General features: G+C 41.2%; 1 protein-coding gene across 2 annotated transcripts; it reads right to left on the bottom strand.

The window, feature by feature from the left end:
* LOC135256903 (adenylate cyclase type 3-like) lies at positions 1-23643 on the bottom strand. Of its 2 annotated transcripts, none has more exons than XM_064339164.1 (20): positions 21469-23643; positions 19923-20072; positions 15376-15506; positions 14160-14271; positions 13131-13258; positions 12869-13027; positions 11502-11652; positions 11184-11300; positions 7946-8088; positions 7110-7271; positions 6828-6915; positions 6514-6630; positions 5405-5685; positions 4327-4408; positions 3635-3793; positions 2646-2792; positions 2414-2521; positions 1922-2048; positions 1684-1808; positions 1-1349 (listed from the first exon to the last, which is right to left on the bottom strand). In XM_064339164.1, the coding sequence occupies exons 1-20, from the start codon at positions 22135-22137 to the stop codon at positions 1170-1172; spliced, it is 3336 nt and encodes a 1111-aa protein (XP_064195234.1). In that variant the 5' UTR covers positions 22138-23643; the 3' UTR covers positions 1-1169. The 2 variants fall into 2 exon arrangements, with proteins under 2 accessions (XP_064195234.1, XP_064195236.1); XM_064339166.1 differs by having other exon boundaries at positions 22703-23643.
* Positions 23644-24823: the final 1180 nt, after the last annotated feature.

The following is a 24823-nucleotide window of genomic DNA, read 5'->3' as shown; positions in this document are numbered from 1 at the left end:
TGGTGTATCACATTTAAAAAGTTTTAATCAAAGAATTCAAAGAACAAATAAATTATTTGAACAACATTATTCACAGTTCCCCAATCCTGAGTTTAAGGGCTTGAGAGATTAACATCAAAGGCTGTGTGGCCTCTGCCCACATATCTACATCCTGATTCCAGGCATTATACAAAAAGGGGGAGAGACAGTATGGTGTGAGATGACATTGTCCTAAGAGCAGATATCAAAAGGAATAGTCGGAAACAACATTGTTAGTGAAGGCTGGATATCTGATTTCACCATTTCACCATTTGAAGAATGGATCAAAAATGTCTACTTTCTGATTCCAGTGCTTTTGACACTGGTCCTGGTCTAAAATATTGTATAGCTTAGCTATTCTTTCTCTACTATCCCTGAAGTTATCTGAATGAAAGCGATGAAAAATGGTACACACATGGTTATGTATTGGACCTTTATACATTATTTCAGAACATTTTCCTACTTGAACAAAAAGCATGTTACAATCGGAGTATAAAAATATGCCTTGTAGGCAAAAGTGTGCTTTAGTACTTTGCAAGGAGGACAGGCAGGAGAGGTGGGGGTGAGAGTTTACTGAGTGGGATTTAAATATTGCACTTTCATCCATGTCACAGAGGAAGGACACTGAGGAAGAGGACTTTAGTCTAAGGTGTCAGACCTGCCTCTGCAACACCACCCCACAGGTAAACATACCTCATTCATGCACAAACGCACAGACACACACACACACAACCATGCACGCACGCAAGCACACACACACACACACACACATACACACTAGCCTTTAGGTTGTATAATTCCACACGGAGAGCTGAGGCAGCCTGCAGGCTTTTTGCTGTCATTTTTCTTTGTACTGAGCAGAATCTGAGAAAAGCAGTCAAAAATGTTTCTGCAGTATGGAAGTGTAGCACTAAAACTCACCTATGTGTAGTTCATCTTATGTATTTGTGCATCTTTGATTTTTCAAGTGTGCATAAAGCATATGTGTGCCAGGGAGCATGAGATCAAGAGAAGATGGGCATGTGAGTTTGTGTTTGAGTATGAAAGAAGGCGTTTGTGACAGAGGGTGTATCAGTGTGTGTCTGAGGGCAGGTCAATGTGTGAAAAGCGGTGTGTCAGTGTGTGACAAACAAATTGTCAGTGTGTTAGGGTTAGGAGTCAGCCACCTGGTGGGGCAGGTTGACAGCAGAGCCGTTGATGAAAGAGCCCTGTTTGTCCCGCCCCTTCATGAAGAACGTCAGGAGCTGCCCTTTTCCCTTCACAAAGATGGGCCCTCGCCTCACAAAACGGAATCCATACTCCTTCAGGACAATATAGCATTCCTCCACCACCTGAGGGCGTTAAAACCGTGCACATAGTTTGGGATACTCGAGGAAGAATACAATTCGACAATAAGAAACTGAAGCGAAATAAACTGTAATGCCCTGTCCTGTTCACTTTTACTGAGGCAGTGCATTTGAGCTGACAAACTATTGACTGACTTAACTCTATTTACGATCTTAGTAAAATGAAGCTGACCAATGATTCCACACTTTCAATCCAAGTGTCTAGGAAAATCATGAATTTACTATCAACCATTGCAATTTCCTAATTTTCTCCCTTCTCTCTGAACAGTAGCTGTTCTACTCTTCCATTCATATGATTGCTTGTACAGGTGTAATATACCTGGATGTTGCCCATGACTCCTGTTGACTCCATACGACTGGCCACATTGACGCTGTTTCCCCAGATGTCATAGTGGGGTTTCCGTGCCCCGATTACTCCGGCCAACACTGCACCCTTGTTGAGCCCTGAAGAAGAGTGTGGCACTTCCTGTTACACGTGTACATCAGCACATTCCGTATGCACACACACGCATGCACACACAATGATGCAGGCTCACACACACTCATAGTACACTGACCAATGCGGAGCATGAAGTTGTTGAAGGACTGGCAGTTGATGTTCGTGAGAGTGACCTTCATGGCCAGGGCAAAGTCGGCCAGGTCTGCAAGGTGCTGCCATCTCTCCCGGTCTGACATCTCATCCTTCTGCAGAACACAATACAGTCATTGTCGTCTTCATCATCATCATCATTTTCATCGCAATCAACATTATCATCACCACCACCTCATACCCTTGCCTGGAAGATATTTGTTATGTTGGATATTCATCAGCCTTCATCATCAACATTACCATCTCCAGCAACTACATCACTTCCTCCACCACAGACCTCTTAAAGCACCATATGTAGGCCACACCATATTTTAGGTTTAATCATGCTCATCATCATCATCATCATTATTATGAGTGTGCTAATGTATCTGTGACTCAGACAGGTGTGTATGTGCTACACAGTTGTGTCTGATGTAGGTGTGACATACTCAGGTGTATCTGTGATTTATTTGAGATTCACCTTGTATCCATTTGTGTTCGCTTCAGGTGTGACACCTGATGCTGCCATGTAAGTGCTTCCAATGGTTTTGATCTTGGTAATGCAGCGGAACTGAGGCAAATCCAGGAGCTGTCAGGGGTCAAAGGTCATTGACAAAAAATGCACTCTCATGGTTCAAGTAACTGTGCTATTTCACAATGAGCAAAGCTGCTCTGGTACAGTAGCCTTGGAAGATGGAAGTGCAGCTACTCACGCTGTCAAAGTCGGAGATGATCTCATTAAGGAACCTGAGACATTCGATGCCACCATTGTTGATGCTCTCCTCTGTGTAGAAGTCGGAGAAGTTTGGTATGGAGGCGAACATTACCCCAATCTCATCATAGGACTGGCTGTAGAGTTCCTGCAGAAAGCCACGATCCAACTCAGCCATAACACTTGATCCTTGATAGATTTATCAATCCATAATGACTTTTTTTATCCCTTAACATTTGCAAGCTGAAAGTCTGGTTACAAGTGGGCATAAATTCATCAACACTCAGGATCATTCATGTCTTCCATTATAATAAGATATTATAATGTTTAGATTTTGGCATTTACAGGAAACTTATCCAGAGTGACTCCTGGTTTTTCTGTAAACTGCAGTCTGTGTAAACAGTTATGTAAACCGTAGAACAGTGGGCAGGGTATGGGGGCTAACACATTCTCCTACTTTTGCTTTCAAATTAGTTTGTGCCAGTCCTGCAGTCTAACATGCTGCAAACCCAGAATAAATCTACTCAATCAATCTGCTGGAAGTGGGGTGAGGGGTGTCACTACAGTCCCGGGATTCATGTCCTGTGAACCCCATCTGGATCCATCAGTGTGGTTATGTTGCTGTCGTTGGTCTCAATGACTAATTTTAATCAACTGCCCGTTAAATATGTATCAACTTTTAAATCTTATTTGTCTTGCTGAGGGGAGACTCTTGTTATTTTTGTAATATGAGACAGAAGCAACAGTAAAAATTCAGAAAACTGAGGATAGATATAATATTTTTTACATTCTGGCCAAGACTCAATCTAGTTACAAGGTCCAAGAAGTTGTATAATGAATTTAAGCTTCACAGTACTGTTTCTTATACATTTCTTGTTCATTGTAGATAGCAATACACAGTAATAGAAGAAACACACATAAATAAATAATGCCAATTGTTATAATGCTTCTCCCAGTCCATTGTGTTCCTTTTTTAGCTAACTACCTCACCTCATCCCTTTTCTTTGATCCCAGAAAATGTCGAGCAACATGTTCCGGCAGCATGTTTGTGACCAGCGCTTCATTCCAACGCCTCATCTCAGAAACCTTATCCTTCTGGTCATGCACTTCAATCTTCCACAGAAAAAGAGTGCGTGCTAGCTTCTCAATCTGGGGGGCAGTGGAGAGAACTGTCTTCAGGCGTTGTTTGCAACTTTTGATCAAAACATTTTAAAAAAAGCAAGAGTGGACAGTCCACCCTCTTTCCAAAATTATTGCTTTATTCAGACAGGGACACAGTTGGAAAAGGGACTATGGCTGAGAATGTCTGCTGGCAGGGGACTGAACCTCTGCCTGAGCAGGGGGAGTTGCATAAGCTAAGAGAGTTGGAAACTACCAAATGAGCAACGTCTCTCCAGAAAAATTCATTTTAATGTTACAGTAAGCTTGTGTAAGCTTGTGGCCAATGATGGTTGTAGTCAAAAAGCTCATGCATAGCTATCAAATGGTGTAGTGGAACAGTTGTCCACATTTTGTGCATTGTAGGAAATGAAGAGATCGCCATTTCTAAAGCCAAAGATATGCAACATTATCACTATATTTGTAATATTATGCAGGGGTGCTATTCATGTTGTCTAGAACTTGAGTTGAGCCCCATATAGGGGAAAGGGACCATTGAGCAGGATGAGGGCGAAGATACATACGTGGCGGGCAAAATAGTAGAAGCCGAACATCATAATGATGATCATTACAGTCATGGAGTACTTTGAAGGAACGATATAAGGCCTGTGAACAGAAAGACTACATTTACAACCACTAAAGCTACTGCCACAGGTGTTGTTTTCAATGCAACTGCTCAATCATAACAACCACTAGTACCAATAGTAAGCACTTGCACTGTACATGTTGAAGTGGACATGGTTGTAGTAATCAAAGGCAATACTGAAGTTAATTTATGATTAATTAGCCTGATCAATAAACAGATGTTGTAATCACCCTCCTCATTTTTTCTTTATTTTTTGTATGTAACATAGACATGCACGGTTCTCCTCAGAAACGGGTTGTGTTGCCAGCTGCTTCTTTTGACACCACAGTCTACAGCTAAGCTTGCACAGAAGAGAGTTGGAGGAAAACATTTCTTTTGCATGCACCCTGTCGACTAGAAGGGGTCGCTAGATAGTGATGAACGTAGATCCCTAACAAACTGAACACTCCCATACCCTGGACTACACATTCACTAACTACGCATCTCCCTATGGAGCTACCTGCCATAGTTGGCACTAACACGGTACTGATGAGGCCATGAGGCTCATTAATGCACCACAGCGTAGCACCATAACCGAATGAGCCATCCAGCAGCCCCACCAACTAATTTTTGAGAAAAATTTATCTAATTCTTAAATTTATTGTTAAATTGGCATAGTTGCTCTGTGTAGTTAGGACTAGAGAACTCTATATACAGAGTATATATACAACATGAGGAGTTTTTAACAAAGCCTCTTGGTGTAATGTGTTTACATTATATTAAACACAGCTGGTGTTTTCTCACTCAAGCAAAGAAGCTGCAAACACTGTATTTGACTGATGTAATTTCAACCACGTTATCTTCTGACATACAAATTAGAGATGCTTCATGATTTACGGATAAATTCACAAAAACAATTATAAATCAAATAAAAAATTAAATGGCTTATTAATTCAACTAATTGGAAAAATTATTCAGAACATTTTATGGGTTACAGCCCTATTAATAATATGTACACAAAAAGAAATAATACTCACGTGTATTCCTTAAAGCGGACACGGTCATATTGGTCAAAGAGGTCCCACCAGCTGTAGATGTTGATCACACCAATAGACAGGGTGATGAGCAGCATGAGGGTGAGCTTGACCATGTGACTGACCTGCACCAGCATGGTGGTCGCTACGAGTGCCAGCACAGTTATGTAGCTGTAGTATTTGGGGTTATCCACACAGCCCCCCTCTCCTTCTGGCGGGCCTAGAAAAAGCTCCATATTGCTGCTGCTGTTCCTCAGTAAGAAAGGGGGCTGCAGGCAGCTTAGCTACAACATCGGCGCAATACAAGACCAACATCAGAACAGAATCAGAACTACACCAGAATCAGAGAAACATCAGAACAACATTACAGCAACATCAGCAGAAAATCATCACAACATTAGGGCAACATCTGCTCAGCATCAGACAAACATCAGCATATATTATAGCGTTGATGACACTCGGTGTTTCACAGTGTCTGTGTGAAGTGATAAGGGCAGAGACACACATTCCTCCAAGCTGAGCACCTGCCCCTTTTGCCCCAAGTGTTCAAGTTTCCCCTTCAAATAGATTAAAAAAAATATATCTATTATTGTTGGTGTCATTAATCTTTCATTCATCTTGGCAAAATATATCCTGTACAATAACTGTGTGTTGTTGGTTGCTGTGCCCTTTTCTAACTTCAAGCACTTGCCCCTCAAAAAGTCTCTGCACAGCCCTGACACACAGATACTATAAAACTATTTAATAGCTGTATTTATTTATTGCCAATTATTTAAAAACATATTTATTTGATTATATTTTAATCAATCATATGAAAGCAGTGACAACTATGACAAGTTGGAGACAGGAAAACAGATTCTTGCTCTTTTAAAAAGATTTTTCTCCAGCCTGGACGCCACAATTTTTAGGCCACACCTTTTCCTGTTCCTTTAAATTTTTTGTCTTGAAGAGCTTTAAGGCTAATGTCTTGGCAAACAAAAATAGTTTAAGTGGTGAAGAGAAGAAATCAGAAGAAATGAGACCGAGAAGACAGGATGAAGGCAAAAGAAAATTAGGAAGAGAAAAGGAGCTGGAGGAGGAAAAAGAGGGAGGAGGAGGATGGCATTGCTCACCATGTCCACGATGTCAGCCATGGTCAGGACAAAGATGGCTGCCATGGCCCATGTATTGCGGGCCCAGCGTGTTTGATCAATCCAAACAGAGAAGGAAACCAGCTTCTTGGGAAACATCTGTTCGACAGATAGTCACCAATTATTTGTCAATAAACGGTGATCCATTTTCAGAAATTCATTAACCCCAACATAATCAGCATGACTACCAATGTGATCTCATGAATTTAACATCTATCTGTATTTGTCTGCATAGATGGATTGCAATGATAGATTGGCTGGATGAAGTATACTAGTTGAAAGAGCTGGGCACTTACCTTGGGAAAGATGGCTGCCATTGAGCAAATAGTGAGAATAAGTAACAAGATTTCCCCAACAAGAAGTGTCACATAATTTACGGTTAGCCTAAGGAATTAGAAAAACAGAGAGGTATTGGTGTGTGTGTGCACAGCACAGGAGTAGAAATGCAGGAGAATATTTTAAAGATGTAAGTCAAAATTGAGAGAACACCATTTCCTGACATTCCACCATCATAACATTTGAGTTTAATAGCATCATTTGTTTAGTTGGGATGGCATGTTGATATTGAGTACGCATACTGTGGATCAATGAAGGTCTCCATGGCAGCGGTGAACAATAGGACTACACAAGAGCAGCTGAATGCAGCTCCAGTCTGCTTCTCCTTCTCCACCGAGTAGCGCATCTCCAGCTCTGGATCCATAAAACGCAGGGACAGAGAATTTGTGTGCTTCTCTTTGAGACTGCAAGAAGGGAGGAGGGTGGAATGGTAAGAGGAGATTGAAGGGCGATGGGAGAGGGAGAATGGGATGAGAAAAGGGAATAGTGAAAGGAAAAGAAGAGGGGGAAATTAGTACAGAAGAAGAAGGGGCGAGGAGAAAGGGGAAGGAGATGCGAAGAAAGGGGATAAATTAGTGTATATATTCTGTTGTACTATTACAGTAACAATGCTTGGTGGCCTACGCAGTCCCCCAGATCCAGAATCAGTCCTTGCCCTCCGCCCTCTCTGTTGTATTCTTTTGCTAATTTTAACCAGGAACATGACAGTGATCCCCACGGATGATATATTTGCAATGACCTAAAAGAATGTCAAACACCCAGCCACCACTTGATATGTTCACCAATCTCATAGAACATTACACAAAGCCACTCAGTAGTGGGTAGATGCACAATGTACTAAAAACAGGAGTGCCAATCATTCTCACACCTGTGTTTTTTGGCTATAAAATTATTAATTGTTAAAAACATTTCCCTGAGCAATTGTATTAGTATACAACAGAAAATATAGTCCCAATTTTGGGCTACCTGTGTTGTTGTTTAAGATTATCAAGAGTGCCAATACTTTGGGAAGGCACTACCTATGTGGCATGCTTTCAGAAGATTGTTATTGGCAGTATCTTGTAGTTAGCGCACTTACGCCTGCACAGTCTCCCGCTCCAGCAGGGCCTCGTTCAGCAGTTTGTTTAGCTCCAGCTCATCCTCCTGAGCATTGACCACCCTCTCTGCCAGGCTACGCAGTCGAAGCTGATGCCGGCGGTTCGGAAAGGAGGGGTTCACCACCTAAGACAAGACAGGGATCGCACATGCTCATATGTTTTGTGGAGACAGTAAAAGCTTTTCCCTCTTGCCCTCTAGTGGTGTGGACACCGGCACCCACTGAATTTGGAACCATCACATATCCAACATTCATTAAAATAAATTGGACAAACACACCACAAACTAGCACTCCGAGCCTTCAGGAGATTCTTCTGTGCTAAAAAGGCCATTTGTTCCCTTATCTCTTCTCCCTTTATCACACGACAATAAAACAAAAGGAGACTCCCTGTCCCCTGATGGCTTATTACACCCTAAACCACATCATAAACATATTTTAAAAAATACTCTCAACAGTGATCTTGCCTCATATATCTTTACATGAAAAAATCTTACACCCTTTCAGCTTTCAAGACAGTGCCTTAAATCACTAAATAAATCAGTCAGAAAAAAGTTTTAAATGTCCATATCTAATGTACTTGCATTGCATTCACTTCTAGTATATCCAATATTTGCATCTTTATGGTTATTTTGCCCATATAAATGTTTTTGTAATCCAAAATAGTTCAGTTTAATTGCAAGCTGTAGCTAATTCCGAGCTCCAACGTCATTTTGAACTCAATCTGATGCAGTACATCTCCTCAGAGAAAATTCCAGGGTGTGTTCCAATACTTGAAAAATGTATCCTTCTTTCCTCCACTACCACCTTGTCTCCTCCATGCCCTAGAAACTGATTTTTGTGTTTGGAGGAGACAAGTGAAGCGCCTTTATGCTGAGCTCCTCCTGGCAAGGATACATCGATATGTCCTACCGTGGAAGTATTTTCATATTTTAGGGTGACATCCCATAGAATCGGACACAATCCAAACTTTAGAAAGCGGTGATGGCAGAGAACTCAAATTTCCCCAATTACGCAAAATATTCAGTCAAATTTGCATGTGGTTCATTAGGTTATTTCTACACACAGTATCCTACCTGTAGGCTAGATTGCCTGCAACGGATAACAAAATGTCAGTTTGTTTTTGTGGCTCATATTCTACGGACTAATTTGGCAATTTAAGACGGGGAAGCTTTAAAGATTGCAGCATTAAATGGGATGACCATGTGCAAAATCTGAGACTGGCTACGGGACTGTTTGTGGGCTGTGCAAAATATACTGATTATGATAGGGCTATTTCATCAATAGGAGATGTCCAGCTGTCCCAATTGTCTTCACACCTCCTTCTCTCCTTTTCTCCACTTGTCTCCTCCCCATACTCCTGGGTAGGAGACGAGTGGTAGTGGGGGAGTGGAGGAAAGGAGCTGCGGAGCGAAAAGTAATAAGACGCACCCCCAGAGAAGCAAAGCTGTAGCCACGGTCTGATTACAAATCCGTTCTTAGGAGTTAGCTGGTTTTGGTTGTCTGAGCAGCGATTGGTGTCTTTATAAGTCACTTAGCAGCAGGGCAAATTAGCCAGGACTCTTAGCTTTAAAATGAACCCTCGGAGGAATTTCTGTGTTTAGGGGATGTTTATCTTACCAGCCGGCTCTGCAGGGCGTCTAGTTCGCTCACAGCTGAGGCGCACTTTCTTTAAATAACGCACTCTATAGAAAAATCCCGGACTCTTAAATACAGTATATAACCTAATAATGGCACATATTCTAATTAAATAGCTTTTCATTATGGCAAAGTTATTGAAGTACTGGACAAAAGTGAATTTTCAATGTGAAAACTAGTCTATCCTTAGAAACCCTTGTTGATTTTGACAGCTTTTAGATATATGCATTTATTTATTTTGCAGGATGTTGGAGATTAACTGTGTACCATAAATTTTCACTGGCTGATGTGGTAATGGTGGATTTTGAGAAATAAACAGCAGAGCAAATAAATTATAAGGCGCTTTATGTTATCTGTATCACATTTTAAAATATATTATGTTTGTGAATAATTCCTCACATATTTCATATGTTTTGATTTGATATGATATCATATTGTTTTGATAGTACATTTCTGACCTTCGAATACTGCCGTCATCCATGTCTGTGGTGTGTGTTTACACAAAGTTATAAGGCTTTATTTAAGAGCAGTGCAAACAGGGCAAAATTGCCTTTTTATTTCAAATGAGGAGAGAATTTCTGTGATACAGTACATTCAAAGCGTAACATGAACTAGCATAAGTATATTTATCAGACATGCTTGAACTTTACAAGCCTGCAAGAATGCTTTGTTTTCAAGATGTAAATTATCTAGCAGCCCCAAGAATATCCAAGAACTTGTCAGGTCGTAGAACCGTCTCCTATAGAGCTTCCCTACTATGGAATAACCTTCCAAAACATGAAAGGGAATCAGACAGTCTCAATATTTAAGTCCAGCACCTTTTCAGTGAAGCTTATAACCACTTATAGTCTAGATACAAAGCTGGAGAAGCATGCAGGCATAGTGTATCGTTTAATTATTGTCACCTATCAACAGTTGTGACCCTGTTACAGGCAGGCTTTGGGGGAGTGGGTAGGTTTCCTGCCTTTCTCATCTCTGTGTGGAGTCTCTGTCTCTGTCCTAGTAGTTGTGCTGTCATAAGTAAACTCCTAGCGAGAACTAAATGTTGCTTGCTCTACTCTCTATCTTTGTTTTCTACCTATAGCTATTCCCCAACTCTCATTTCTTTGTTTCTCACTCTCCCCAATGGGCTACATGCCCCATTTCCCTCCCACTCAAAACCTGCTGTTTGTTCCCCCTTTAGCCACTACTCCAGCCCGCTACCCAACCCCTGGACCACCACCTTCAGTTACACAAGCTTCATGCAACCTGCCCATAACTGACTGACTTTGTGTTTGTGAACTGACTCCCTGAGTCAGTTAGAGGAGAATGGGTGTCACTATTGAGTCTGGCTCCTTCCCAGTTTTCTTCATACATGTCTTCCAGGGAATTTTTCCTTACCACTGTTGCCTCTGGCTAGTTTTGTGGGGATTTAGGCCAGGGTAAATTGTCAAGGGTATAGTGACAAATCCTTAAAATGTGCTATATATAAAATTTGATTGATTGATTGAGTATTAAGGAATGGGGTTGGAATCTGGGTTTGGTATTAAGGTAGGGGGTTAAAATCTTGGTTTTTTGGAATGTCAGAACATGAGGTGTTTTATACCTGTGTGTCGAGTTCCTCAGGTTCCTCTGGTGGTGGTGGTGTGCAGGCTGTGCTCCCATTGCATTCTGTAGTATTTATCAATGCTGGAGAGTTTCGAGAGGGTGATTCAATAGACAGCTTCTCGAAGAAAATGAGAAATAAAGATTGATAGAGAGAATGAGAAAAAGAGAGACAGAGGAAGAGATGGTAGTGCATCCAGTTATTCATGGGGCTAATGCACAATCTTCTACATATGGAACACTACAGAGACCTAAATATCCCCCCAATACATACACACACATAAGGGTGACAAATTATTTGTTAAGAGATGCCACTCACCAGACCTTTTAGTCCATCCTTGGACACAACCACTAGGTAGGTCTCATAGCCCTTCTCCTTCAAGTATTCACAACGCTCGCCCCCATTACCTGGCTCCACCTCAAATTCCCCATGCAGGCTATCCATGGTGCTCTGAGAGATGTGGACCCGTCTGCAACACAGGCAAAAAAGTAGTAAGAAAAATAATAATCTGGTATATTCTGTTATACCCCAATGGGAGTGACCTGTAGTCCATGCATCAAAACCAAATCTTTTTGGCTGTATCTGTAAAAGACCATTGGAAATGATGTCATCGGGATATAATGCCACCTCTTCTTAAAATTTAAATGAATATGAATTGAACAATACCACGTAATGGCTTTGGATCTGTTGCTTTCTATATATTTTGCAATATATAAGACATAACTGAAGATTTGAAGTCTTGTTTTTGTTTAATTGCAGCCATTCTGGAATGGCAGAGAGAAGAGACATTATACTTGGGTGACATCATTGCTTCGGATGTGGTTCATCTGAATGGGGTGCATTTTATTTATTATTGGAAAATGTATTATATATGAACGCTAAAAATAAAACAAATTAATTTATACATGCTGAAGGTTCAGCACACAATTCAGAACAAAATGCAGCAAGTGTGGATGCAGTTCTGGTATGGGTACTGTACAAGTAGTTTGGGCAGAGGCTGAGGCAGAAGTTTGGTTAAATTACTATAGATAAAGTTCTGAAATAGTGGATCTAGCTCAGGCAGTATACTTAATCATTCTCCTATCCATCCACCAGATGGTGCCATTTTCCAGACCATAAATAATAGGGTAATTTTATTTATTTTCACTGAAGATGCTCTTAAGCAGGAACAATTTCATTGTTTTAACTAACCACCCATTTTACCGGCTCAGTTATTCACTGAAGAATTCAGGGTGATGAGCCTCACAACTTGGTAGTGGTTGAGGTGAGTTCCTTACCTTCACAGTGCTGTACATGCTTTTTATTAGCCATTTGTGAAGTGAATTCCAGTGTACCTGTTCACAGTCTAAGATTGAGTCAGTGTATGCCATGTGCACAGTAAGCATGTGTTTTTTTACCAAGCTGGTAAGGAATATAAATGCAGAATTTTGTGTAGTGGCTACACATACCTTAAGTGCACCCTCAGTATACTATGAGTATATTAAACGGGGTCCCCAATTATATTCTCAGTGCTCACTAGGTATACTGTCCGTATGCTGTTCATCTTGGCATATAAGCTCTCTGCCCAGATGACCCAGCCAACTTATCACAGCAGCAGCTCAGGTATGGTATAAGTGTAGAGGTACAGTATAATGGAGTACATTGACGGTTCTGTTCTGAAGGGTATTATCAGTACCCCCACGTACCCTGGGAGCCCCCCTGCCTCCATCTTGTTCGCGACGGTGACGTCAGTGGACCACACATCGTACTGCCAGCGCTTCTGCCCCAGGACTCCTCCCAGCACGGTGCCCGTGTGCACCCCCACACGCATGTCCACCTCCGTCTGAGTCTTTTCACGCACGTACCTGAGGACAGCCAGCATAGAATCAGGTTCAGACCTATACAGCTAGCATCAAAGCAAAAGAAAATAGCCTGCTACCCCCCACATTGACACCGGCCTGCACTCACGAGATGGCCTCTACCATGGCCAGACCCATCATGATGGAGCAGGCTGCGTGATCCTCACGGTAGTCTGGCAGCCCACAGATACAGTAGTAACAGTCTCCCAGGATCTTAATCCTCAGCTGGTGGTATTTCTGAAAAGAAAGATACATTCAGGAAAATGGATAAAATATGGTAGCCACTGTACCAGATACAACAGTGAACACAATGTGTTTGCACAGTGTGTTGACCCTTGTTAGGGAAGTGGCCGACTTTGGAGTTTTACTGTAGGTTCAATTCCCAAATAGAGCATTGTTGGTTGTACCATTCAGCAAACTACATAACTCAAATTGCTTCAGGAAATATATTTTGTGCTATATCCATCCATCCATTATCTATACCCGCTTATCATGGGCAGGGTCATGGGGGGTGCTGGAGCCTATCCCAGCGTGCATTGTACGAGAGGTAGGAACACACCCTGGAGAGGCTGCCAATCTATCGCAGGGCACACATACCATTCACTGACCATTCACATACTCATACCTATGGGCAAGATTCCAATTAGCCTACCTGCATGTCTTTGGACTGAGGGAGGAAACCGGAGTACCCGGAGGACACCCACGTGTACACGAGGAGAACATGCAAACTCCACACAGAGAGGCCCAGGCAAGATATATATGGCAATTTAATAGATAATTGATATAATTTGATAATAATTAACAAATTAAATCAAATAAATTTTATATGTTGGACAAATGAGGGGTTTTAACTGTTGATGCACTTTTGTTCTATATGCAGAGTGCTGAACATTAAATGAGGGTGTTAGCAGTTAATACGGATGATTTCAGAAATGGCCAAATTTCAAACAAATTCACTTCCCTGACACAGTCTTGTTGATAAAGCATTAATGAGAAAGAGATAGAGAGAGAGTTAGAGAGATTGAGAGTTAGAAAGGGAGAGTCAAAAAGAGAGCGCAAGAGATAGTGAGAGAGTGAGAGAGAGAGAGAGAGAGAGTGAGTGAATGAGTGAGAGAGGGAGTGAGAAAGAGAGACTCACAGCAGCCAGCTTGTCAAAGCGAGCGAACAACTCGTTGAGCAGCTTGACCAACTCCTGTGCACTACAGGATGAAGACAGCTGGGTGAAACCCACAATGTCAGCAAACAGGATACTGCAGGAGGGAGAGAGGAAAACAGAAAGAAGGGGAGAGGAAGGGAAGGAAAGAGGAAAGGGGATTGTGATAAAAGAGGAGGGAGGAAGAACAATATTAATAAAAGGTTACACATGTGAATGTGTGAATTAAGTAGGGTTTTTCTTCTGAAGACATAAAAATGTGTTTTTCCATACTTTATACTTGTGTAACCCAAAACCAAAATACCAGGATCTCTTTAATGTGTCAATTAACAACAGAATCACCCCATATCTATTTCCAGGAACCACATTTAGTCCCTACACCTGGCCAGGTACCCAGAGAACCCAACAGGAACCAGTGACAGAGCTAGTAACACTGTAGTTGATTGGATTAATAGTGCCATTGATTGGTCAAAAGTAATTGTCACAGAAATCATGTCATCATAATGGTCACTATCTTTCAGATCCTCAGGTCCAACTGAATCGAACACCTCCCTACTCTACCCATCTCAAATTCTCAAATTCTATTGAAAATCAGGGGATCAGTAAAGGTTCTGATTATGACAGTGTTTGTACTGTTTTCGTGCTGGAAATACTTAACGAGGAGTTCCTTCAGTATGCGTTTTCCAAACAAAACAGACCACAGGAACTATATTTAAATGCCATGCTCCTGGGTCCAGGATATTCACACAATACTTTGTCAGGAAAATGTCATCTAACTTGTCGCCAGTCGTCACAACTGTCTGCATCTGTGTCCCAACTGGCTATTGCCTCACGGTTGCCAAATGATTTATCCAATCATCTATTTACCTTTTTACCAGACTGGCTGCTGTCTCATCCATGTCCTCACCAGACTGCTTCCTGTCTCACTACTACTCAGTCTCATCTGACTGAAAGCTGATCCTTTATCGGACACCGCACTAGCATTTAACCCATGTCGTCACATTTATGTTATACTCTTGCAGTATCTCTGTGATGTCCATGTACAAATTCATCTGACATTCTCTGTGTTTACCTGACATTGTTGCGGCATATACTCCATGTCATTCTGTTTACCTGATAATGTCATAGTGTTTAACTCATGTTGTTATTGCATTCACCTGTTGTTGTCATGGTGTTTACCTCACGCTGTTATGGCGTTTACCTGACATTCTCGTGGCGGTACATGTACATGGTGTTAAACTGCTGCATCTCGTTCTGGTTGGCCTCTTTCTTCATTCCTTGCAGCATCTCATCCGCAATGTGCTTGGGCAGGATGGACAGTAACAGCTCCTCCTGCGGAACAGGGACAGGCCCCCTCTGTGAGAACCCAGCTAGCACAAAAACAGTGTTGCGGCCATATAGTGGCAATGTTATAACATTGACAATACATTCCAGTAACATTGGGCCTCGTTTGCAAAATGTGTGCAATCACATTTGACCGTAAACTGCGTGCAAGAACATTTCTGAGAACATTTCAGCATTCATCATTCTTTTTCTTATCTTTATTTGTTCATTCTGTTTCCTTATGTTAATCACATGAACAGGATTGCACATAAAATTTTCAAACAGTCAGCATTTATCTTCTCATGCACCTGGGATATGTTCAAAAACTAAGGTCTGCATATGTGGCATGAATCCCATTTCGTTTTTTTCACAGGAACAGAACAAAAGTAAGAATAATTTAAGAAAGCTTTTTTGAATTAGGCCCATTGTGAGAACATCTTGTGTTAGCTGGGTATGTGGCAATGACATAGAGGTACAAAGCTTCAGTAATTCTCATTTACGTTATGCTGTTATGGGAGTGGAGGTTCAGCCGTTTTAATGTAATAAACATGAAGTAATTTCTCATTTATTGTATATTTGATATATAAAATTCATGTAGCCCGAATTTTATAATACATGATGTATTTTTTGAGACAATATTTTATTGCCAGATGTTACGTTATACGTTAAAGCCAAGTATGCTGTTACATTAGCCATGTTTATGATCTATTATTTCCACACACCTGTATCCATCTGTAGGAGCTTTATATGCTCCATTTTACAACAGAAAAACACATAAATAACATGAACTGGTCTAGTCAGCTTTACACACCTAATTAAAGCAAACTCTCTGCAACATGACACAGTAATAATATTTCTATAAATGTATTTTTGTCAGGCACTGCGGTGCTTTAAAATCCTGGATTCCACAAAAAAAACTCCCTCTCATAGCAATTCAAGTTACAAACAAAGCAGTTAAGTGTGAGAGAAGAGGGAGAGGATGAACATTTTGCTATTAAATAAGAGTTGCGAGCATGATTACAGACAGCATGGTCTCTGGAGGTTGGTCACTATGGCAACCTGTAGCATTTTCACCCATTTCCCAGCAGCACTTGCTTTTCCATTTGTATTCTCTCTCTCTCTCTTTCTCTTGCTAACACTCTCTCTATCTCTCTGTTTTATAAATAACAGCAGAGAGCCAGTGGGATGAAAAGCAGGAGGTCGACTTGAGACTGGCCACAGGGGTTTAGAGATGGAGAGGAAAACACACAGGGAGAGGGATAGAGAGACCAGGGGGAAAGCGGACGATGGACACAAACCATGTAAAGGAAACTGAGAAACACAGAGGGAAGAGGGTATAAAAAGAAATGAAGGGGGAGACAGCAGCATGAAAAGTAAATAATGAGATGGAGAAAAGGAATGAAAGAACAACATGAATTGCGCTTTCTCCGGTCCAATTTCACAGTTCTAGATCAGCATTCACATTACTGTATATGCATTTATGCAGTACAACCGGACCATTAGCCTCAGACTGCACCATTGACAATTTTATTCATTTATTCACAGTCTAGCATCAAAATGTCCATGAAAAATGCAAGGTCCCAAATCAATACAGCCAGTATCACCAATGAAGTCTTTTCTAGCGTCACAGCCAAAATTAGGTAACATAAATGCCTCTCTCCCTCAAAAAGACATGCGCTGATTGTTCTAGAAAGAACTGGCTGTCATGCATGGGTTGTATACATAGGTGGTGGTTGAGGTGAATTTCCCTCTTTCACTGTACAGCCAAAGAAAAGTTTATGGAGCTGAATTTAACAGTTATTTTTACTGTTTAGACATTAAGCAAAGATATTAATGAACCACTGCCATCTTGTATATACTGTTAACTGTTAAATGTATTTTTTTACTTCTTTGCGCCCTTTCGGGGTCCACGCACTAATAGAAGGCTTCATGTTTTTAACCTTCGTACACATATTACAATACAAAAGCCCATTTCTCCCATAATTGTCTTTTTAAATGTTTAGTAACAGAGCTTTTTCTGTCTTAAACTGTTAATTGCCATGTTCCTGATTATTTCTATCCTGATCAATCATCCTGTCAATTATTTATATAACCCGTACACATAATAAGGGATAATTCCCTTTCATGGTACATCTGTCTGCTTCATGTTACATTATAATATTCAAACATTATACAGTAAAATAAATGTCTGTACAAGACACTGAGCTTAGCTCCAAGGGGGAGAGGAAGACATTGTGTTGATGGAGACAACATTGAGTCAGGAATCATATTTAACTGAAGTGACATATGGTATGCACTGCTGAGGAGAATCCTGCTGAGCAGAATACTGTGAAGCTAACAGTGCTGAGGTGAACAATGATAAGTTAGACAACGCTCAGGTAGACAGCTGAGGGAGAAATCACTGAAGCTGGCAGTGATGAGTTGGTGTAGCTGCACACCTGTCTTTATGTGACACCTGAATGCTCTAGGGACAGTATTACTGCTTCAGAAAGACAAATCATTCTTCATTTGGTTGAGTGCTGTGGGATAATTGGCTCATCAGCTGCAACAAATAAAGCCCAGTGCATTGAGCTGTTCTAAGCGAGCAGTCTGGAGAGAGAAGGATGGAAAAGTTGAAGATAAGGAGAGAGGGAAAAAGAAGGGAAACCAAACAATGGATGAACAGAGGGAGGAAGATGACACTGAGAAAAATGTGATAACAGGAAGACTGATTTTAAAAAAATCTAAATGAGAGGGACAGAAAAGAAAGAAAGGATTCCAAAAAGGGATAAAAAGCAGTGGTACAGATGAGAAAGGGAAATGGGAGGAGAGGAAAGGAGAAGGAAGAGGAATAAAGCAGGGGAAAGAGTGGGAGACACAAAGTAAAATTTTTAAGGAAGCTGCTGAACTCAGAGCTGAGCAGGAAAAAGAATGGCCCGAGCATCATAACAAACGGCCATATGTACTTAAAACTACACACAACACAACAGGAATGAACAAGACAGACAACGTCTGATTATGTGATCTATACTAATGGTATTATTAGACTTGACTGTTACCCAAAACATAATTATACATAATACATACATACAGTGAGTGCCGTAATGTTTGGGACAAAGACATATTTTTTATTGATTTGGCTCAGTACCCTACAGTTTTAAACTTGTAATCAAAGATTTCATTCATGTGGTGCAAGTGCACATTCTCAGCTTCTTTCTTTAGCTTTTTATTATGGTTTCATCATGTATAAATGACAGCACTTTCTATAAACAGTCCCCTATTTCAGGGCATCATAATGTTTTGCTGTTTTCATTTGCTTCCTTAGTACAGGTATAAGAGAGCTATCTAGTTTTGGTTCTAGCCTTCTGATTGCCTTAGGAGTCTGTCATTGCTGTTTGTTTACATGAGGACCAGAGTGCCGATGAAATTCAATGAATCAATTCCTTAGGCTAGCCAAAACTAACTGTTTGTAACCTCATTAAGAAAAAAGAGCTCAAAAATCACAAAAAGCCTGATAAGCCAAAGGCCTCTATAGTGAATACAATAAATTTGGAGGCATTTGGTGGAACCTGGGCAGGTAAGCCACTTCATTCCAGCTTACAGCTTCAATAGCAGCAGTTGAGTACATGATCAATGAAGACCAATTAGCCAGTATCTGTGGCAGTCATACATGCGCAAACCATAACACCCCCGCCACCATATTTCACAGATGGGGAGGGAGGGGGGGGGCTGCTTGGATCTTGGCCAATTCCCATTGGCCTCCATACTTTGCCCTTGCCATCACGCTCACACAAGTGAATCATGGTCTCTTTTATCCACAAGACCTTTTTTCCAGAACAGGCTAATTATTTAGGTGCTTCTTAGTAAACTGTAACCAGGCCATTAGGTTTTTGCAGCAAACTAGAAGTATGCATCTTGTAGAGTAGCTTCTGTATTTCTGTTAGTGTATATATATATATATATATATATATGTGTGTGTGTGTGCGTGTGTATAATGTATAAACATCTGTTTTAATATTGTCCAAGTGCTAAGTGCTGAGATGCTCTATTTAAAGTTGTTTTGCTATGTATTCCACAAAAACCATTGCTTAACTGTTTATTCCATAATAACAGCACCTGTTTGATAACAACATCAGCTCGGGGAGGTCAAAACAAGGCTAATCACAGCAGCAGCTGGTGTTCCTGCTCTGCTCCACTGGAGGTAACAGCACACCAGGGCTATGTACTGCTTGAGCCTAATTACCTGCCTGCCCTCCCCCACCTATGAAGAACTGTTCAAGAACTATGTATTCCCCCCCCTCCCTCTCTCACTTGCTCTCTCTCTCTCTCATATAAACATATAGGATAGATATAGTATTTTTGGCATAATGCTTCTGCAAAGTTTTGTGTAATCAAAAGTCTCTCTCCCTCACCTGCTGCAGACTCCTCTCTCTCACTCTCCCTCACCTGCTGTTGGCCCTGCTCCTCCAGATTTATCTTCACTTCCAGAGATTGCCGTGCTTCCAGAAAGGCCTTGCGGTGCTTGCGGTCAGCCATGAAGTAGGATATGATGCCCACAATGATAGCGCACAGATAAATCATTATGTTGGCCAGGAGCTGAAACGCAGTAGTCAAGACAGTTAAGAGACAGGCTTTCATGCACTTTCCTGCAATGTATAATCATATATATTAGAATTGCTATTATACGTATACTATATAATTTATTATTATTATATGATAATTATTTAATCTAGCAAAAGCTGGATAAGCAGCTGGACAGTATGTTATTAATAGAAAAAGGGAAGACTGCATTTTACCCTCTTCTCATGGAAACAATGACATGTCTATATGCTGCCAACCACCAGACTGTGATGTGTGAACATGCGTGTGTGTTTGTGTGTCCATATTTATGTAGGTGAGAGAGTATGTGTGTGTTTGTGTATGTGCATATGCTGTGTGACTGTTTATACCAAAGTATCTTTCCCACCTGTGGGATACACATGTCTATGATCAGTCATGTGAGACAGGAGACAATGACAGTACTAAGCATGAATGCACATTAAAATGCTCTTTCAGCTGTGACTTTACTAGCATACACAAAAGCAGACACACACACGTGCGCACACACAGATGAACCGTGCTCTCAGGTTGGGGACTCATAACAACGCAATACAAGAAAACAAACGCAAGTTTATGTTAGAGGTGAGGCTGCTGCTTTGAGTTGCTAAGCAACAGCTTCCAAGAGGGCTTTGTTGGAGTTGCCAAAAATACCTTACAGAGTCAGGGGGAAATTTTGGATCTCTGAGATCCCTTTTCACTATCTCAGCGTGGTAGGTACCTAACAAAATCTCACTACCAGAGGTCCAACAGAATCAGACCTCCCAATATCCATTTATGATCTTCACCTTGACTCAAAGAAAATCACTTCTTACAGTACAAGAACTGTTCAAGTTGAGTACCTTGTTAAAGGTAAAGCGGTTGTGCCTGCTGGAATTTAAATTACCCTTGCTTACACAACTAATTCCCTAAAACTTGCAGTGCAGTTCACTCACTCTACCCCAACAAAGCTGACAAAGTATTATGTACTGTTTATTTATATGTTTTTAGTGGATCAACACTTATCGCCATAGCCAAACTTGAACTTCTTAACCATTTCAAATGACTTCATAAACCAACTACACATCAGTGGCAGTACACCTCTTTTCACCAGCCAATTTATACCTTAAAGACAAGGTGTGTGGACTCAGTGGTCAATTGTTGACTTTAATTAAGCACTGAAGTGCTGAAAAAAAAACCAACAGACTACGTGCCCCGACAGACTGATGTTTGAGATGTTTGGTTTTGAAGAAGTGTTGAGTTGGGTCAGGCAGGGACTGGTCCCGGGGGTTTAAGTGTGATAAAATCCCTAAGGGCCCTCAACTGTTGCTCGATTGTTTAATTTCCCTTCTGCCACTTATCTCACAATATCCCACACCTATCTTCAAATGCTTTGAGTGCCCTCCTACCACCTCACCTGTCTGCACAAGAGTGCCCCATGTACATTCCCCTGCTGAGAAACAGTGACCCCCAGCACCAGAGTATACATGCCGCACGACAGCACAGTGAGGATGATGACGGGCAGGAGCCCAAGTGGCAGCGTCAGGAAGAAGGAGAAGATGAAGAAGGTCTGCCAGCCAACTGTATCACCGGCCTGGTGGTAGCCAGCAAAGTTCAGGCCCATGTAGCACAAGATCTGAAGAGTGATGAGCAACCAGAGGATGTAGGGCACCATTCTGCGGGCCATGTGGTTGGGCAGGTAGTTGAAGCGGCACAGCACGTAGAGCAGGATCTGAGCCGCAAGCCCCACAGCTCCCACCACCGTTGTAGCCAGCTTGTCGTGAGTGTACACCACCGCGCACATGATAATGACATAGCAATCGAATAGTGCAGCAAACACCACCAGGACCAGCAGGGTGTCATGCCGTTGCCGCCTGAAGTAGGTCTGGTAGAGTTTCTCGAGTGACTCGGGTACAAAGGTGAGCCGCAGGAAACGCGGCAGGCACAGGCAGTACCCAGAGCTGCGCACCGTCACTTCGTGCGTGCGGCCCGCCGCCTGTCCCAAGTCTGAGGGCAGCGTCACTGAGTGGTCCGCTGAGTGCTCCGCGGAATATTCCGGGTCTGAGAAAGCCTGGTTCTGAGGCATTGCCAGCGTTCTTCCTTTTACCCCCCTCAAAAAAGGGGCCTAGTTAGGGCTCTTGTGGACTAAAACTGCCCTCCTCTTCCTCCAGTAGACCACGTCTTCCCCTGAGAACAAGCCAATTCCCTCACTCCAGCTTTGTAGAGTCCTTCAATCCAGATACACTAGACAGCTTTCAACCAGTTCATCACATGTGCTTTGTATCATGTTTGCATGTTCAAACAGGAATGCCCTCTAATGTCTCTCATAAAACTTTAGAACTTGCCTACATAACATAATGAAGTTTTAATACACTTAGACGAGGCCAAGGGGTGACAGTTACAGTTCATTAAATGCTATTGCTTTCTTATTACGTAATAAATACATAAATGCACGTCTATGTAATTTCTGTAAGGGTCCAAAAGCAAGAGAAGGACTTATTCATAAACGAGTCAATAACATTTTAAACAGATTGCCATCTACAGATGTCCACTGTTGCAAAACATCAATTTAGAAGGCAGTACTATGTGATTAAGGATATTTTCTAAACTGTGTAGCTGCGGCAGACACCCTCGGAAGTCATGTAGCCTACCGTAGCAGTCACCAGCTTCGCTTCTGTTTCCATGGTAAAATCTCCAACAGACTAAGAACATTGAGTGCAAGAAACAATGCGATTATTTATTATTTTAGATTCTCTGGGTAATAAGGTGCCGGCAGTCGCTGACAATACAGTGATATTAAATTTAAGAGTGACAATACAATAATATAAAAATTTAAAAATTAATAATTTAACAAATGTAAAAATATAACCATTAAGGAAACGTTTTTTCTCGTTGCGTAGCGCTTATATTAATCAGTTCCTCTGAAATCATTTAAATCAGCGAAGCACTCTCTGCTTCCAATCCTTGCCATGAGCGAGGTATTAATTCCTCAGAATACCAACTGGAAATACTTGTTGCATTGTTGTTATGTGAAATTTTAATTTCACCGCAAACTTGTAAATTATATAAAGAATATTAAAGGAACATTAAAATAGTAAATAAATCGCAATGTTCTCTCAGTTGCATGTAACCACTGGTCCATAGCTCCCGCAATCTTCTCATAATTTTCAAACCATCCGGCCCGTTTTTAGGTTGTATTCAGGCGTAACCGCAATTGTATCATAATATAAAGTAACGATAACATGTGGCTTGCTCATTCAAATATGAATACAAATGTGCTATAATTCAGCCAAGTTTTCAAACTATCCTGCATCAGCCGACGGGTTCCCCTCTTCACGCAGTGATTTCTCTCCAAATTTCTTCAAAGAAATATCCTCCAGACACGGTTAAGCACATAACATCCGCTTTCCAAAGGAGGCTTCAGAAAACACATCCCGCATCCTCATTGTCCGCACTTGTGAGTTTCAGCCACTTCTTTTCGCATACTGTACTGATATCAGCTGTAAAATAATATGCGCCGGTGCAGGCAGCATTGCCATCTGATATTTAACCACAACGGCTTTCGCCTTGATCTCCACCCTATCTCTTCCAATGTTCTGTAGAAATGACGGAAGATAGTTCTTTACTCCTCTCCCCCCCCCCCTCTCTCTCTCTCTCTCTCCAATTTCATCCATTTAGCAATACAAATGCACAACGGTGTTACTGAAGTATTCAATTAAGCTAAAAATATACTAGGTAAAAGCACTAATACTTATGAAAGGCAAGTAAAATATAAGCTTATAAACTGTAACTCAAATTGAACTACTGCTTTAATACTCAATAAAGGGTGGTTATAAAGTGTTTATGATATATGGGTTGCTGCCCCCTCAGGATGTCAGGCAGCTACACGCTGTAATGTGCGCTGCTGGTTACACACAACTTGACACACACATATGAGAAAATTGAATGTAGACTGATATCATATCGATGCTTACAACCCACGGGTTAGTCTCCGGGTAGCCAGATCTGACCATTATGTCCTGTACGAAACCCGACCAGCCTGTACAATACATGATGTCATCTTCCGGACACTCAGCATCACGCTGCAAACATATTTTATATTGAAAGGATTATTTTTGCACAATACACAGTAGTGTGTCTTCAGGAATATACACACATTTTTGCTATGAGTTTATAGTTTCATGTCCGCAAGTTTGATTTCAGTTAGCTTTGACAGTTGTTTGGGATGTGTGTTAAATGTGGATTCAAAATGGGTCTCATTCACAAAACCTTTCTTAAATTCTTAAATGTTCCTATGAAAGACCAATATGGGATTCACGACACATGTGCAGACCTTTGTTTTATGCATATGCCAGGTGTACGAGATGATGAATGCTGACTGTAAAGTTTATGCGCAATCCTGTTCATGTGATTAGCATAAGGAAACAGCCATGAAGAAATACAGATAAGAAAAAAAATGATGAATTCTGTAATGTTCCAGGAAATGTTCTTACACACAGTTTACGATCAAATGTGATCGTGCACATTTTTGTGAATGAGGCCCAATAAGTCTGTTGATTTGACCACACCCCATAACAAAGTGAGGTAAGTCATGCTAGTGTACTGGTTGGCCTGGTGGTAAGTTAAAACAAAAAACAAATGGTGCCTGCACAATCTTGGTCTCATTACACTGGCAACCAGATTCAAGATTTTACTCATAATTTTTAAAACACTGTTTCCAAGCCGCAGAGTATATCTCAGAAGTTCCTCTTTTTCTTATATCTAGACGTGTT

This window comes from Anguilla rostrata, chromosome 6 (genome assembly GCF_018555375.3).
Source record: "Anguilla rostrata isolate EN2019 chromosome 6, ASM1855537v3, whole genome shotgun sequence".
Taxonomy (NCBI): Eukaryota; Metazoa; Chordata; class Actinopteri; order Anguilliformes; family Anguillidae; genus Anguilla; species Anguilla rostrata.
This window is presented reverse-complemented; position numbering and strand designations above follow the sequence as displayed.